Genomic DNA, 17,841 nt, shown 5'->3' with positions numbered 1-17,841 from the left:
AGTCAACTCCCTGACTTGAAAATTGTGTGTCTTTACCAGTGTCTATCTGTTGCAGGTGTCAGCTACCACACAGTTGTCCCATCTTACTGCCTTCCCAACCCTGAGATGGGTGAAACTGGCATGAAGGACTGAGTCCTCTTGTACAAAACTCTGTACCCATTCATGTCTCAAAGTGAAAGAAGAAGCTGGATGTGATGACTGAGCTGACTTCAGTTTGTGGAGGGAAGCAAGGTTGTTATGGTCATCTGGTCATTTCTCTCTGGTTTGTAACAGCACACTCTTTTCTACAGGAAATGATAGCATAGAAAAATAAATCAATAATTTTAACTGTGCTCAGTTCAGCATGTTTCTTCACCTCTTTTTAGTGATTTTATTCTACAAAGAGGCAGAGATGTAATTCTTTTTGACTTAAATAATATTGGTATTTGTTCTTATACAAGGTAGGCAATCAAATTAAGTGACATACAGTTATGTTTGAAGTTTTTTGTATTAAGCATTGTGGCTTATCCCACAAACTTGTAGTGGGGAGTAAAAGTGCACAAACTACCTAAATAACTAGTTACATGGTGGTACACCTAAATTGTCTATGCTGCCTCTTCTGTTTGGTGTTTTGAGTGAACCTGGATATGTGTTAATATCTAAGCACACAAAGGAACAGATCTTTGAGAATACATCTATCCAAAACAGTTGCCCCTTGTCCGTTTTTCAAACACTTGGGCTTTTGTGGTCACAGAGTCTGGATACCAACCTAGTGAGAAATACTCCTATATTGTAGCACGCCTAGATTATCTGGCAGTCTGCGCTGGCCCTTGAGCAGATGCAAAATGCCAGAGTGAGGTGCTGGATGTCACAGGATGTCTGCTGTTGCCCTCAGCAGTGCCATGGTTCTATTCTCTGCACACACCTTTTGCAGGGGGAAACTGTTCCATGTAGGCACTGATTCCAGTGAAACTACTAGTGTTACATCACTTTGTCACACTCATGATTTTTTTTACAAGCATTCTGCATTAAGCGAAGGACTTACAATGTGTGGCCATAGCTCTGGCTGCTTTGCGTGGGCAAGCACATCTGCTGCAATCCAAGAGCTAGTTCCTCTTTGGGGAAACCCTGAGTTGCCATTTGACACTTGCCAGGGTGCAAAGCCATAACTTTGGACAGCTGTCTCAACAGCTTCTGTAGCTGTTACCGGAATTAAGTTGTTGATAGTGTGGCAAGGTAAAGGGAATGCTACAATTCATACGTACAACCTTTATTTAGTCACAGTGATTGACAGCCAAGGTAGATTTGAATAGAATACATGGAAGTTTACGTATAAATAAATGTAGCAAAACAGAGAAAAAAATTGAGACTCTGTACATTTTGAGAAGATTTCTGGGTGTGCAACTTGACTGTACACAAAAAACAGATAATGTTAGCATGTGTTCACATTAGGAACTTTTCTGAAAAGCAAAAAAAGGAGTAAAATCACATTGAAGAGCTAAGTCCTGAAATCCTTTTTCATCCTTTCTCCACGTGTCCTCAGAATAGCTGATCTTCACATCAATAAGAGAGAAATGCTCTGATACTTTTAAAACTAAGTTTCCCATTTGAAATTAAACCATGAGTTTAGACACTCAGATCTTTAAGCTGCAAGTCCTGGACAACCCCCTCAGAGGCTTGGTCACTGGTTTGTTCTGAGGTTTCTTTGCTGAGATAATGTGTTGTGGCTCTTCCTTACAGAACCCTGTGTCTGCAAATGAGACTTGCAAACATGCAGCAGCTTGTCCATCTTTGCTTCACACTGTGAGAATGAAAATTTTTCTTTTCCCAAGAATAAGCTCTCATTTAGAAAGTGTAAATAAGAGCCACATGACTTGCTGTACATCTCAAGCCGATAGAGAAAATTTCCTTGATTCTGGTGAACTTTGGCTCTGGCCCTCTAGACACATCAGAGGTGTTGCATGTGAAAAAATTCCCCAATTGCTTTTGCTATTATGGGATTTACTTCTTCCTCCCTGCCTTTAAGCCTGCTCTGTAGCTGTTGTCGAAATCAAGGGTGCAATTCCAATTGACTTCCATGGGAAAAGGAGGATGGATTTCACATGGGAAAGGATTCCACATATAAAACGTAGCTTTACACCAGACTTTTCTCCCAGTGCCTTTTTCAGCTCTCTGCTGGAAATAGTCACTAGGTAACATTTGGACATTTTCACACTAAATTTCTCTACTAGACAGTGAAACTTAGGAAATTACTTCACCTGCAGATTTATTATGTACTCTCCATACTCCTTCATTGGGGATAACATCCTCTGCCAGAACAAACACCCTGAAAAGGGGAATAATGAAGAAAGCCAAAAGAGGAGTGTGTGTGCTGGTGTCCACAGCACATACCCAGTCTCTGGGCTCTGTCCATCTCTCAGCACCCCAGTGCTGTCTGATCTATCCCCCCTATGGGAAGATGTGCAGCACTCTGCTACCACTGGGGTCATGTCTCCTCAGTGGCAGGATGGTGTCACCAGCCCCCCTCTCCTGGCACCACTGGGTTGGATGGGCACATCCCCAGTGGGCAGGTAGGATGGCGGTCTGGAGTTACATACATACAAGTGGTTCCCAAAATCATTGTAACTGAGGACAAAGGAGAGCCTGTGACTAGGAGGGAAGCGAGTGCCTGTGCACAACTCTGGCCATGCCAGGATCTTCCCTCTTTTCTGAAGCAGAAAACCAGGGCCATTTCTGAGGGTAATGTGCATGTTGGCTGTCCCCAGTGCCTGCATCCAGAGAACTGATATATAACCTGAACAGGAAGCAATGGTCTTGAAAATATCCTTGTGTTATGGGACTTTTAAAGAAACATTGAAAGTAATATGTCTTGACTTTGGAGTTACAGCTGGTTTTATATTCTTTTCCCATATATTTAGCTGAATGACATTTGACTTCAAAGGTGATAGAAGGATGATAATAATGTTTCACAACTGCAGGATCCAACTTTAAGCAAGGAAACAGCACTTTTAGCTAGGTATATATTCACCAGTCTGTATAATTTACTGGAACACTGTGAGCCCCTTTAGACCACAGCATGTAAAAATAGCAAATACACAGAACTCACAATGATTGATGTAAAATGATCAATAAGGAGAAATTCAGCTGCCTCAGGCTTAAACTACTATGTCAAATCAGTGAGGTGCTAAGCTTAAGATCTTAGAGGTATTCCTTTAGCTCTTACGAATTAGTGGCCTAAGTTCTTCATGCTTCTTTTAGCCATACTCACATGTATCTCCCCTGGTTTGTGCAGCGGTACATCTGAACATACACCTCATTCCTGCCTCTTTATTTAAAATCATGCCATGTGCTTTAAGGGCCCTGTGCCTGGCACAGAAGGGAGGTTTCAGTCCTACCCCAATGAGCTGGTGAGGAGGACGGTCACTCCTTTGCTGCCTGCTTTCCCTGCCAAGTCCTTGCTGCTCCCACAGCCCCAGTGCCTGTGCTGCTGTGATGGCTCCCAGCCCAGTGCCAGCAGGGCAGTACCGCCACACACTGAGGGCATGGTGGAATAAGCCAGCTGGCAGAAAGCTGTTGGCTGGGAACCAAAAGGAGGAGCTGTGGGAGGAGGAGAGAGGCCCTGGGACAGCCCAGGACCAGCCTTCCATCTCCCCTGGTCTTTGCCCACTGTCTCATGGGTTTGCAGATTATTTATGGATGAGGCTCCTGGATTTGGAGTGACCTGCAGTATAACAACCATCAGAAAAATCTCCTAGCACTTTGTCTTGGCTCAGGATTTGTAATTTATAATTGCCTGAGCTGGGTCCCAGCAAGCCACTAGCTGCCCTCCGAAGAGCACTTCTCTGGCTAGGAGAGCCCCATCTGTCTTGCCACCAGCTTTCTCCCTGGGGCCTGCTTAAGAGCACTTCTGGGGCTCCCTCACAGGAATGTTTCACATCCAGCAAAACTGCTGCATGCAAGTTCCTGGAGCAGGGAGAGACAGCCAGTGTGCCCATAAAGGGACTCAAGACTGTGTCTGGGAGGTGAAACTACAGATGAGAGCAGGGAGGAGACCAGTTATACCAAAGGGAATATTATTGGAGAGAAAGATAATATGAAGCTGTGAGAGACCAGCATGCTCCGTACAAGCCATATGTATCTCCATACACAGTGCAGGTATTGGAAGTAGCATAGAGGGAGATTCTGCCTTGGTAGGAAGTTGCTCTCAGGTTACTCTTGATTAGCTTAAAGAAAGCTATGAATACAGGCTGCAGAACTTATCACATGTTTTTCTCACTGTGAGACACAGTGAGAAGCACCAACAGGTCACTCGCCTGCTCTAGGACTCTGTGCGATAGCTCCGATGGCTGTCCCCAATCAGTTGTGTCTTCTCAGTTACGTTAGTCGGCTGAAGCGTAATAGGAGTTTCTCCATCTAAATTGGAGAGGACAACAAAGATTACTTTAAGAACTCTTCATTTGCTACCAAAGTCAGATTTCTTGTTAGCACCACGACATTTCATTTGCTGTTCTGGTTACAGCTCAATTTGGTTTCATAGACAGCTGTGTGAGTACTAGTAAGGTGTCACTGCCCACACCAAGCTTACAAATGCTCTTACTCCTACTTCTCATACAGTGGCAGATTTCTGGGTGTTGCTGCTGCTGCTGTTAGACTGGACATTTGCTGTGCCTTGTGCTTTGCAGAGCTTGCAGGCTAAAGGTTCCTGCCTGTTCTAATAGCAAGTGGCTGTTCCTACAAATGGCTGAATACAATCAGTGCTGTTGTGAGTCAGCAAGCACTAACCTTGACAGTGTTTGTGAGAATGGGACAGAAATGAGTCTTGAAGAAGGCAGAGTTAGCAGTAAAGAAAGAGGGGAGTTAAAAGGAAAAAGTGCGTGAGCAGTAATAGTAATACACTTGAGAGGAGAGAAATCATATATATCCTGAAAGCCAGCTAGTTAAATAAAAATGCTAAATTGAATTTGAAGTCTTATGTAATGTATGTGCAATAGGGCTCTGGGATTACTATTTTAATGAATTTGGAACTACCAAAACTTTATATTGTCACTATATAAATCCTTACTGCTGTGTACTTTTTCACTCTGCGATTTTTATGTTTGCTTTTCCAATATATCTATAAAAAATGCATTTTTTGTAGAGTGGAGGAAAGTAGAAGTAAGTCTTTACAGAGTTCCTTGATGGCTACTGTGTTCCATCTGATAAAAAACAAGGTTTGGTTGCCCTTCTCCTGGGCCTCTTTCCAACCTGCATGTTTTTTGGAGGGAGAGAAATACTCAAGTCTCATAGACTGAGTTTTACAAGTTCAGCCATCTTAGTGAAGTGTTTCATATGAAAAACTTTGGACTATCTATATCTTGATACTAACATAGCTTTCACAGTAATTGAATACAAATTATGACTTTTTCTGCCAAATGACCAAATGTTCAGGAAAAAAATCTCATCTGACATTTCCTTCTGTTTACATGACAGTTGATGGGATGAATCATGGGCAAAAGATGTAATGTACAGGAGTAACTTAACCCAGAGCAGGAATCTAATTGCGTGCCATACGGCTTCCACTCAGTGGGGGCAGAACAACTTTGACTCTGTCAAGGTGAAAGGCAAGAATGATTAAATGCCAAGCAGCTTCTCTGTATGGGCAATTCCATATTTAGACACAAGGTCAAAGACAGACATGTTTCATAACTTCTAAAAGTATGTGAGTAATTAATGCTTTGAGCTCAGCTCAGGCTCATATTAGTTTGGCAGTTCCGATCCATTTTTAAGTTGCTGTGTGTTTTCTAGATTTCTGAGCAGCATTCCTTCCCACCCACTTCTGCCTCCAAGTTGTTCATTTTCTGTAAGATTGTTGATGGAGGGCAGAGATTAGCAGTTCATTTTGCTGTGATACCCAGGTGTGCAACAGAACAGGACCCACTGCAAATCTGTCACGTTGACTCCAGCTGGTCTGCAGACGGCTCTTAGCTGACACCTTCACCAAGCATTTTGCTGCTTGCACCCTTCTCAGATTTATGATAGGGTTCTTTAGAAGAACAGAGACCCATGGCATAATAAACTGTACAAATATAGTCTGCTAATGGCAAGCTGCAGAATGGAGGTGAGGCAGAATTCACAGTTTAAACTGCTTTCTATAGATAGCTCCTGCTCACTGTTCGCCTACATTTGTATCATATGGAGTGTGGAGGAGACAATGAAGTGATAAAAACTTATTGCATCTGAGTTGGGAAAGTATTTTTCTACTCAGGTTCTTTTATTCTTTTTCTTTTTTTTTTTCTCTCTCAGAATTCATTTTCTGTAAAATAAAAGTTGGTCTAGAAATGCCTTGCTTTGTTCTTACAATGATAACTGAACAGGAGAGAACAGACCTGCCAAACTGCTTTGAGTGCATCATTACAGCCTGAAGTACAAAGGCAATCCAAATTCCAATGCCACCTCCTCCAGGAACACAAAAGTTAACAGAAATTTTGCCCTCAACTTCAGTGGAAGCAAAATCTGTCAACCTGCTCCATGTGTGTGGGAAAGTGATGAAGTGTTGCACGTGTCTGTGCTGCAGACAAGCGAGTGGTACTTCCCTCTGCCAGTGCATTTTGACAGGTTACCTGTAACATCATGGCATGATACCAAGATTACCTTATCTTGCATCTTTCTAATGTCATGTTTGATCTGAGACACTAAAAAATGTCATGTTTAAAATGTAATAACCCAAATATAGCATTTAATTTTTGGTCTTCTGCTCCATATTATGTCAGAGTATTCTGGTACAAATCAATAGTTGTGAGGAGAAATCCTTGTAAGCTAAGTGTGTGCCAGGGCTTGCAAACCCCTAATTTCCTTTAGTTCTGATGGTCGTGTTACCCCTGGAGGTACATGCTGTAAAACAAGGCTCTTAAGGAAGACGTTGAACTAGCTGAGCACTAGAGCTAGTCAAATTTATTTGACTAAAACCTTCTTCTAGAGGAATATGGTTTCCCCTAGAAATTCTCTTTTTCTAGAGAAATAGCATTTCAACAGAATTTAAGCCTTTGGCATGATTGTGTTGATTATAGAGGCAACTCACTTTTCTCTTACATTTTAGGAAATGGATCACTGAATCTTTGGCCTCAGCTCTTTCTTTTTCACTAATAATTATGTTTTATGTTATGTTAGTTTGAGGAATTAAATAAACTGTGTAAAGCCTTAATTTTGTGAATAAGACATGTGAAGAACTGAAAAATTATTATAGTCGTGACAGTTTGATAGTTGAAGTCTAAAACTCAACTCTTGAGCAGTACAGACAGCACCAGGCCGCTCCCACTGAGCACAAATGCTAAGGGCTCAGTCTCAGAGGTTTTTAGCATCAGGAATTGTGATACTTTATCAATGATGCATTCCTCAGAAAAGCAATGACTGATTGGCTTGAAAATCTACATTTTGACCTCAGCAAGAAGTTCTGGTTAGCAATACTATAGATGCTGGAGACAGCAGGAAGCAAAGAAATTAATTACTGGCTAGATTTCTCAGTCTGTACTTAGAGGGCATGCAAAGAACTTGGATCCTAATAGAATCTCCTCTTCCAAAATTAAATCTGCTGCACAAGTGATTACAGTTTGTTTCTGAATTACGTACAGGAAAATTTCTATTATTTACCTTAAGGAAGGCATGAGTATTAATTTATATGGCTCAACATTCAAAAATGCACAGTCTTTGCTATTCTAAAAGTCAGCAGTGTCTTTCTGGTCAGCATGCCTGAAGCTGGGGTGACAAGGAAAGAAGGAAGGAAGGAAGCACACTTTGGTCTGGTTATAATTTATTTTTTCTTTTCTAAATGCATTGTGTGTTTTCCTTTCAGCTGCAGAAAAGATGCTCCTGTTACCCTGTATCATAAAGCTTTTATTTTTATTCCTTACACATTGCTCTCTTTTAAAATAAAGAGAATTCTACTTTACTGAGACTTGCTGGTTTTGACTAGGAGGAAACTGTAGCAAGACTGGAGAGGAGGGTAGGAAAAGTATAAATATCTGGTTTTCTTCAGACCCTACCTATATGTTTAGTATTGTCTTCCAAATACTTAAAACATGAAATTCCACATTGGGTTAATTTTTCAGACTGGTACTTTGCTAAACATTTAAAATTAATTTTTAAAATTGGTCTCAGTGGGACTTGGTGCGAGTAAAGGGATATCAAGGGGCCTAAAATTAAAGAATACCAATATCTTCTGGTACCTATTCCAGAAGGACAGAGCTGTTATTTTTCTGCCACTGGGGAATTTTGTGCTGGATTTTGAAGGAAAATTAAAATTAAAAATAAACCAATTTAAAAAAAAATATTAACAAAATGGGCAGAAATTAATCATACTGATTCTTCAAAGTCCATCCTTCTACTTCAGACTTGGCTTTGGTATCATAGACTCATGAAGAGCAAGACCCATTTTAGATTTGCACTTTTCAGGTGCCTAGTGTCATAGAGCTTATTAGATTTGTCTCAAATAAGGTATTGTGGTTATAAAGTTTTTACTTGATGTTTTTACAGACTTTGCAGAGACTGATCAAGTATGATCAGTTTTTAAGCTGACTGTGTTTACCTTGATATGCCTCTAGGCAAAATCAATTTAAAAACACCACCACACGTTGGCGTAACAGTTATAAAAATAGCATTTGTTTCAACTACTACAAGTGTTTTGTTACATATTTATGGAAGGGTAAATTTGTGTGAAAAGCTGGGGGGGAAAAATTTTTTGCTGCTAAGGGAACATGACATTTGCAATCTGGCAGTGCTATTTTAAGCATAATAAACGTAAGAATATAACAGTATAAGATCTTCCATAACAATAGAAGGGAAAAAGAGTGAGCTGACTTTTTAGGTCCTTCCTCATAAAAAACCCATAACCTTAATCATAGTTAATATAAAAAGTATTTCTAGTTTATAGAAAAGTGTTCTCAGTCTTTCCCTGGTGCCTTGGGTTCTTATTGCTGGAGCAGGGCTCACTGCATCGCTCACCCTGTTCATATCTATCCAGTTTGAGATGTTTCTACTTCCCCTGAATATGAAGGCAAAACTGCCCTTCTTTGGCACACTAGGACAGACCTCTTTGTTCAAAGCATGTATCCCATGCTAGTGCCAAATTAGGAATGCACCTCCATCATCCCTTGGCACGGCCAAAACCTGAATGTACAGCTGGGGGAATCAGCAAAGCCAAAAAAGAGGTTGACCTGCTGCCACAGGCCCATGTTCCTGGCTCCTAAGTTCCCTGTTCCTCTTGCCCCTGAGTTAGCACTTGCCTACTCCACCATGTAGCACATCAGAGAATTAAATGGGCCAGGAACTACACACATTTTTGAGAGGCTTAGTTTACACCTGGATTTTATCCAAGGCCTGGGTAAGATACAATTGCTACTGCCAGTGCAGAGGACAGTGAGCAGCTTGGGGCCTGGATGGCAGAGGGACAGGACCATGGTAACTCCCATGCAGACTCTCCTGGGTTACTGCACAACCTTACTGTTGGAAACCTTGCATCTTTTCTTGAAGCCTTCTCTTAAATGGGTACAATATCCACCACAAGCAGGGATAAATTTTGCAGAACTAAAGTCTGAATGACCATTTATTCAGGCCAATCAGATGTGACGGCACCAGTCCAGCAGAGTCTAAAATATGAGTATAGGATCTACGATAAGAAGCAACATGGGCATGGGGGCTGCAGGGTGAACATTAAAATAAGCTATAAGATTTTTATTGTGTAAGTATCTTGTAAGAGATACAGGAGATATTTAGTTTTAAGTCCTATAAGTTTGGTTTTGTATTAATACATAATCTGTGAAGTTTGCTGGGTTGTGGTCTTAGCTAGAGTGAATTGGCATGTCTCCACTGAAGTCTGGAAGCAGCCTCAGCATTGTGAGCAGAACATCTGGTTCTGGCTTTAAAGATTGTTTTGAACAGCTTTGCCACATGGTAAGCTCCTACAATACACACCTCTTTCCATGTCATTCTTAATTTGCTCTTCCAAATCTTCTGGAGACACACAAAACTCCTGCTGCTCCCCGTCAGGTGCCTTCGGTTTACACTTTCCACAGCAGCAGTTGAAGCAGCAGCAGAGGCAGCAGCAGAGGTAGCAGCCCGTCAGCAAACCACAGACTGCAAACAGGCCCTGGGTTAAACAGAGAGGGATGGAAATACTGTCAGCAGTGACCTTCCTCAGACTTGTGGCTGTCTCTTACAGCTGAAGGCAGAATGTCAGAGGAACTCTGGTTCCTAAGTGCTTGGCACTCAGAGGAGTCTACCTGATTTCCCAGTGCCTGATCAAGGGCCAGATCTTCCAAAGCCCTTCTCACCCACAAGTTCCTATTTGTCACTAAGGACCACATCCACAAAGAAGACACCAACCAACAGGCCCCCACATACTCAACATTGCAAAGTCTGTTGTTCTGCTGATGGCCCTCAGAAAAATCCTCCAGGCAGTATGTAAAACCCCACCCACCTTAAAATGACTCATTTCCATCTTTAAAATGACTCATTTGCCCAAGATCATTTTTGCAAACACTTATTTACTGGCAAGATCTTGTCAATAACAAAGCTGAGAGAAAAAGAAGCAGATGCATCCAGCATAATTTTGGGCACTGAACTAAGGCATCCAGTTTAGAACTGTAGCTGCTATGGATTCCCCACACAGTCAAAGAGAAATTAAAAGCCCTTCCAGGGGGAGATTCAGCCATAAGAGTATTTGAATACCCCATTGTGAGTCTTTCTCTCTCTCTCTCTCCCCATTAGCCTGTGCAGGACCACACAGATGACATCTCCTTAATTATAGTCCTCAGACTATGGTTTCTTGATCTGGGCACTCAGGTAACAAGAAGTTCCCACCTTTGCTCACTCTTGTCCCCATGGCACGAAGTACAGAAGCTTCAGGAGAAACAACACAACTACCTGGGGCTAAGACCAGAAATAATAAGAGTCAAGAGCCAGAAAATTTAAATTTACAGAGCTTTCTTCCTTCACATGAAGCCAATGCCTGGGTTCACAGCGCAGCTCCCCAGATGTTGAAGTGCATGCTGCATCACAGCAATGGGACCTGTAGGCTCAGGATGGCATTGCCACTCTGTGCTCCATGGGGACATGACAGCAGCCTGGCTCCTGACCCAAGGCAGATCCAGGACTACCTGGAGATGTTTGTGACACAGAAAAAATCTCCATGGACATCTCTTCATGGACATAGTAGTATAAGAACAAAGAAAAAACAGTGACATTCCTGGAGAGCAAGTCAAAGCTGATGTGTAGAAATAAATGGAAAGAGGGTAGATTTAGACTAGATATTAGGAAGAAATTCCTCATTGTAAGGGTGATGAGGCACTGGAACAGGTTGTCCTGAGAAATGATGAGTGCCTGGGGATGTTCAAGACCAGGATGAATGGATCTCTGAGCAATCTGGTCTAGTAGGAGGTCTCTCTGCACATGGTAGGGTGGTTGGAACTGGATGATCTTTAAGGTCCCTTCCAAACCAAACCATTCTATGATTCTCTGAATATGTAGGTAAAAGCAGCACAGCTTTGTGGCCACCAGGTATATATGGATTGGAGGTACAGCTAGGCTTTCACATTATAGTTATCCAGTATGCCCTTTGCTAACTATTTGTTGTATTCCTAAGGCTACATGCTGCTGAGGAAGAAAGTGAGCACAAATGTCAGGATATTGTCAAACTTTGACAGTGGAGCTATGCAAATAATATTACGTATGCATGTCTGAGCTAACATTAGTGGGGGCTGACTGGATCATCTTTGAATGTAATAAGACTATTTCTATGCCTAATATTAATGTAAGCATGTATCTAGAGTGAGCAAGGTGGTTTTAAATGAAAAGAAGGACTCTAATTTTTTGTCTTAAAATGCTTTTCTTCTAATAGTCACCTGAAATGTTGCTATAATCCCTAAAATAAGTTATCTGTTTATCATTTATGCCATTATGGAAAATATATCACCACAATGTATAGAATGAAAAAAAAAAAAGACAGAATGAAAGTGTATAGAGGGGAAAACACATTGAGTTTATTCATGAAACCTTTAATGTTTCAACATTTCTTGTACTTACATTATCATAATTGTTAAATCAAAATTCAGTTTATTGAAGTCATCAATAAACAGTCTTCATGGTAGAGGGTAAATTAGTTTTTGCTAAAACAGTTAAACAAACAACCCTTATACCTGCCAGTGGAAAAGCAATTTGAGTTCCCATTACCCATGCCTGTATGTTCCCAGTTTAATATGCCTGCTAAAAACTCTAGCACTCTGAAAAAGAACAGTAATTTTCATTTTTCATTTACCCTTTCATTTGAGTTTCCCCACTGCTTATGATAAAACTCCTCACAACTCGGATTTTCCCAGTATGGGTGTGGTGGGAAGAGGAATGTTTGCAGTCAATGAAGAAGGTAACAAGCCAAGGCTGTGGTCCCTACTGTCCTCCACCAGAATGGAGGAAATCAGGAGTTCAGAGGTCATCTGCAGATGATGCCAGAGACTCAAACAGTATTATGATGACCAATATAAAAATTTCAAATTGATCCATTTGTGCTCGAGTTAAAAACAAATGAGAAATAGTGAGCTCCTCTTGCAAAAATAAAATCACAGAATCACTTGGTGGTCTCTTTATACTTTGGGGGTGGCAGGATTTTGGATTGGGGGAGACATAGAGAGACCACCTGTGATAATCTTCAAATGACTCTACATACATATTTTGGATTTTTGTACAAAATTCTTGAAAAACAGGAAGCAGTGATTACTTTGCTCTTCAGCATGTCTTGTCTCACCTCTGGGATACAGCTTGCTTGAAGCAATCCTCACATTTCTCCTTTAGTTGTTAGGGACTTATTAGCTTCTCTCCATACTCCCCACTGCTCTCTTTATGAGTCAAAGTCATAGTAGTTATTTCTGTACCTGATTTTATGACCCCAGAGGATTTTGTACTCCATAAAATCTCCATTAAAGATCACCAAATAAAAGAAAAATAGAAGCTAAAAAAAAAAAAAGAAACAGTAAAGAAAACCTTCTTTTGCCAAAAACTGTTAAAGGAGTCAACACTGTTGCCCTCTCAGCTAAGGCCACCTAGCTGTGACAAAGAGACAGAAGAAGGGGGAATGATCCATCAGGAGATGACAGCAGCTATGGTGGGGTGTCCAGCCTGCAGCAGGAGACAGCTACAGCAGCTGCAAGCAGGCAGCCTCCAACCAGCCTCCGAGGGGCAGCACCTTTGCAAGTTTAATTTAAATCCCAGTACTTTACTCATTGATTTTGTTCACTGTTCTGCATTTGAGCAACTTCTGCCTCATCCTGATTCAGAAGTCAGATTATGGCTTCTCAGACCCCCGAAGTGCCCATATAACTTCCCAGTTTAAAAGGGAAATGTGGGGCAATGCAGCACTGGCCTGTTCCTTGCTGAACAGAGAAATCTGTGTTTCACAGTTCTCAGATAAAAACTGTCATCGCATGCTTGCTTCAAACAGTACAGATCATCTTCCTATGTATTCCAGCACAGTCCAGCAGAGTGCTTTCCTGTGCTTCTGTGGCTGGAAGCAGGTGGGGACTGCATGGATGTGGCACATCTCCAATTCTCTTTGTTGCATATCTGTAATATTTCAGTATTTGGAGAAACACCTGAATTTGATATATGCAAACATCAGAAGACAACAGTGTGGTAAGGGAAGAAATGAACCCAACTCCTTCATGACTGGAACAGCCCATTACGGATTTTTTCTTGAGCAATATGCAGAGTTTTGATGTATCATTCTCTTCCATTCTACTCTCTTCCTCCATTCCACTCTTGTAACCTTTTCTTTGAGTTCCTTTCTCTCACTCTGTCGCTATGGCACGTGTATAATGCCGTAATCACAGTGTTATATATTATTATGGTTTACTTATGTTCTATGCTATAAATAGCAAAAAAGACAGCTAAATTTGTACTGTAATAACTTATTAATTGGTTGTCACATAAATGGGGCTTCTTGTTTTTGAATAATGAGTCATTTTTATTTAGTCATTACAGAAAAGAAAGTCAAAATTAACCTGGAGCACTAGATTCAAATCTAATTAATGTCTGAAAGTGTTACAAAACATGTACTATAATTACATACCAGGTTAAAAAAAGAGAAAACTTTCTATGTTAGTGCTATTCTGAGCCTTTGTTACATTCTGCCACTGTCAATTTTCCAGATAATATTGTTTTATTAAGTTTTTACTTTAGAGTACTATTTCTGAAGCCTATAGAGATCATGTTTTTAAGGGAGTTCCTTGTATACGTAATTTTCAGTGTGCATTGTAACATTTTATTCCCAAAAGAAAATAACAGCTTACCTTTGCCCACCAGCTTGAGAGCATGAAGTAGGTGTTAACATTTTCCTCACCAAACTGTTCCGCCACATAGAGCCCTAATGATCCATACTTGTCATATATGTTTCGCTTGGACAGATCAGTCAGGGTTGCATGAGCATTGTTGATCTCTTTAAATTTTTCTGCAGCCTCTGGATTGTCTGGATTTTTGTCAGGATGATATTTCAGAGCCAGTTTTCTTAAATGTGAGACACATAAAAACAAACAAACAAACAACAAAAAACAACAAAACAGAGGGAAAATAAGTCATCTGTATGTGCGCATGTATACAGACAAAAAACGTTACAAAAAATATTTTCATCAAATTATAATGATTCTGAACTGTGTTCAGCCTTCTTTTTTTCCAGCTCTAATGTACTCAGTGGAAGAAAAGTGACACAAAGGTAACAAATATGAAAGTTTTGATGAAAGAGGTATGCCTACTACAGTGAGAATGAACTTTGTGTATTGATACCTAGTCAGCTACTGTGTTAAGCAGACAGTGATATATGATGAAAGCACAGATTGCAACACGATAATAAATCACAGGCATTTGTTGCATTATGATTGCCAACTCATTTGCATCATTTAGCAGGTTTTAGCAAAGATAAAGATTTTTTAAAGGTTGTTTAAAAACATGATGATCACACTGCTTATCCAGGCAACATTATTTTCTTCATAGCAAAGGAAATTCTGTGTTCAATTGCCTATCAATAGTAGTTACATTAAAATGTTGTAAACAGTGTCTGTGTTTGCAAAAGCCCAGACAGTGATGATGGAGAACACAGCTAGGAGTTGCAATAGAAGAGAAGCATCTTTCTGAAGCACAAGGTGGGAAAGCATAATGAGTTAATCCCGGTTTCAAGTGCCTGTCTTTTGGCCTAATTCCCCACTGCTGCACTTCTGAGACGATGTTAAAGCAGTTAAGGCGATTGTCATGGGATCATCATAGGAACCATCATAGAATAGTTATTTTCATAGGGTCATGGTGTGGTTAGGGTTGGAAGGAGCCTTAAAGATCATCTAGGTCTGGCCCCTCCACCATGGGGGTGGACAACTTCCACTAGACCAGGCTGTTCAAAGCCCCATCCAGCTTGGCCTTAAAGACCTCTAGGGACGGGGCATCCACAATTCCCCTGAGAAAGCTGTTTCAGTGTCTCATGACCCTCACAGTAAAGAATGTCTTCCTAACATCTAATCTAAACGTACTCCTTTTTAGTTTAAAGCCATTGCCCTTGTCCTATCACTTCATGCCCTGGTAAAAAGTTCCTTTACAGCTCTCTTGCAGGACCACTTTAGGTACTGGAAGGTGCTCTAAGGTCTCCCTGGAGCCTTCTCTTGTCCAGGCCAAACAACACCACTCTCTCAGCCTGTCTCCATCTCTCTGATCATCCTTGTGTCTCTTCTCTGGACTAGCTCCAGCAGGGACGTGTCCTTCTTACTTTGGGGTGGCCAGAGCTAAATGCAGTAATCACTGTGTGGCATGAGAGTGGAGTAGTGTCAACTACTTTGGGCTGCTTATGCCATTGGAAGCCTTTACTAGGGCAGGGTTTGACACTGCTTTTTCCCCCTGACTGTACTCAGCACTATGGCATTTGAAGACAGGTAGAGTTGAAAACTAGAGTGTGTGACTCTTGGCTCACAGAGCAGGGCAGCACAGCATCGAGAAGAAGGGGTTTGCTTCCAACCACCTTGAAGCACTGGTAGCGTGAGCTCACACACACTTGCAAAACAAGCATAGACAGAAGTATATATTTTCAAAAATCACCACTCCCTCTAAAGAACTGCAGGCTCCAGGACATTCATTTAATGACTAGTGCTGACCTCTAGTGGCATCAAAAGAGATTTAGTAGTGTTTTAAGCTGATACAATCACAGCAAAGCTATGCTTCATTTTGTAAATACTGTCTCCAAATATTTTGAGAGCTAGCCATAATTGCTCTGACAAAAATTAGTATTTGTGGTGTGAAGGCAGTGTTTCTACACTTCCTCTAACAAATTTAACCTGAGAGTGGAGTCCTAATAGATTTCCTTTTGAAGTCCTAGTACAGGTTAGTCCTCCAGTAAAAAGTAACTGCTTTGTTCCTGATGATAGTTCCTGCCTGGAAGACATTCTGCTAATATCAAGACTGATATGAGCCTGGGAACAGCTTCCTGGGAACAATCTCGTCAATTCTGTTAAGTCACAGAATCATAGGTCATAAATAACTCTCAAAACATGTGTCTAATAGTATGAATAGGGTTGTGTTCAGTCATATTTAATATACTGAACATATTGCACCTTAAACACAAAGGCTTGGTCATGTTTAACATGTGCCCTAAACACAAAAAATTAAATATGAGAACTGAAAAAACAAGCTAAGTCTTGCATGACTAATGACATTATGTGTCATCCAAGTATTTAAGTAAATTATACAATCTATCCTTTTTCTTACCTGAAAACAAGCCCCAACAATTAGGAAAAAAAAAAAAAAAAAAAAAAAAAAAAAAAAAAAAAAAAAAAAAAAAAAAAAAAAAAAAAAGTATTACTTCTGAAAGCCCATGTATGTTTGCAGGCATGGGACAATGAATTTCCAGCCTTTCTTTATTTTCCCAAAGACCCAAAGACACCATCTGTCTGACCTACATTCCAAACAATCTTGTAAAAAATAAGAATTTGAACAGAATGTAGTTTTAAAAATATGAAACACATTAGTTTCACTCTCACTTTACCGAGTATTGTTTTAGACTACTAACAGGATTACTTTCAGCAATTAACAAATTATAATCTATGTTCTTCTTTTGATTTTGGGACAAATGTTCTTGCTAAAAAGAGTACATTATCAAAACAACTCTGCACACTGAGATGACCTATACTAATTGGAGATGATTTAACAATGGGAGAAAGATCTAGATATTAGTGCAATTCATATGAGTGTTAGCTATATGGTACTGTGGGTACCTGTGGGTCTCTGGAAAAGTGACATTCCAGTTATATAATAAACAGGGTTCATTATGACAAAAAAAAAGACAAAAAAAGTAGGGAGTGAAAATAAAAAAGTAGTTTGTAGGCTACTTCCTATGCCAAAACCGTGGGTTTATATACATTCATGTTTTTTTCATGGTGAATGGCTTTCTCCTACACCACCTTAGAATCACTGCCCACTGCAGCCCTCCACAACAGCAAGCAAGTTTGAGAGAGAAAAGTGACAACAAACAGAGAAACAGCTATCCCACAAGATGGATAAATGTGCCTTGGATAAGGCACTATGGGAATGAAGTCAGTGAAATCAACTCAAGACTCTGTCAGTGGGAGGCTTAGACTGAAAAGTGAGATCAGGCACAGGGATAGGTCTGATGAGGGTGCTTTTGAACAAGGATAGCAATATTTTGAAGACAGGGAAGTATGTTCTATAGGGTCAAATATGACAACACTATGAAGTATCAGGGGACGTGAGCAGTACATCCCCATGCTTCCTTCGATAGCTCAGCTGGTAGAGCGGAGGACTGTAGGCTCCCTTGCACGGCCATCCTTAGGTCGCTGGTTCAACTCCGGCTCG

General features: G+C 40.6%; 1 protein-coding gene across 1 annotated transcript in view; it reads right to left on the bottom strand.

Annotated features, from left to right (window-relative positions):
- Nucleotides 1-3,415: 3,415 nt before the first annotated feature.
- The window catches only part of DNAJC5B (DnaJ heat shock protein family (Hsp40) member C5 beta), a 36,648-nt gene continuing 22,222 nt past the window's right edge, over nt 3,416-17,841 (bottom strand). The window contains exons 3-5 of the mRNA XM_033512273.1: nt 14,289-14,502; nt 9,925-10,099; nt 3,416-4,392 (exon numbers count right to left, since the gene is read on the bottom strand). Coding sequence (XP_033368164.1) covers nt 4,298-4,392; nt 9,925-10,099; nt 14,289-14,502 — 484 coding nt within the window. The 3' untranslated portion in view covers nt 3,416-4,297. The remainder of the gene's footprint in view (nt 4,393-9,924; nt 10,100-14,288; nt 14,503-17,841) is intronic.

Source organism: Parus major, chromosome 2 (assembly GCF_001522545.3).
Source record: "Parus major isolate Abel chromosome 2, Parus_major1.1, whole genome shotgun sequence".
Lineage (NCBI taxonomy): Eukaryota > Metazoa > Chordata > Aves > Passeriformes > Paridae > Parus > Parus major.
The sequence above is the reverse complement of the archived record's forward strand: the minus strand, read 5'-3'. Positions and strand labels throughout refer to the sequence as shown.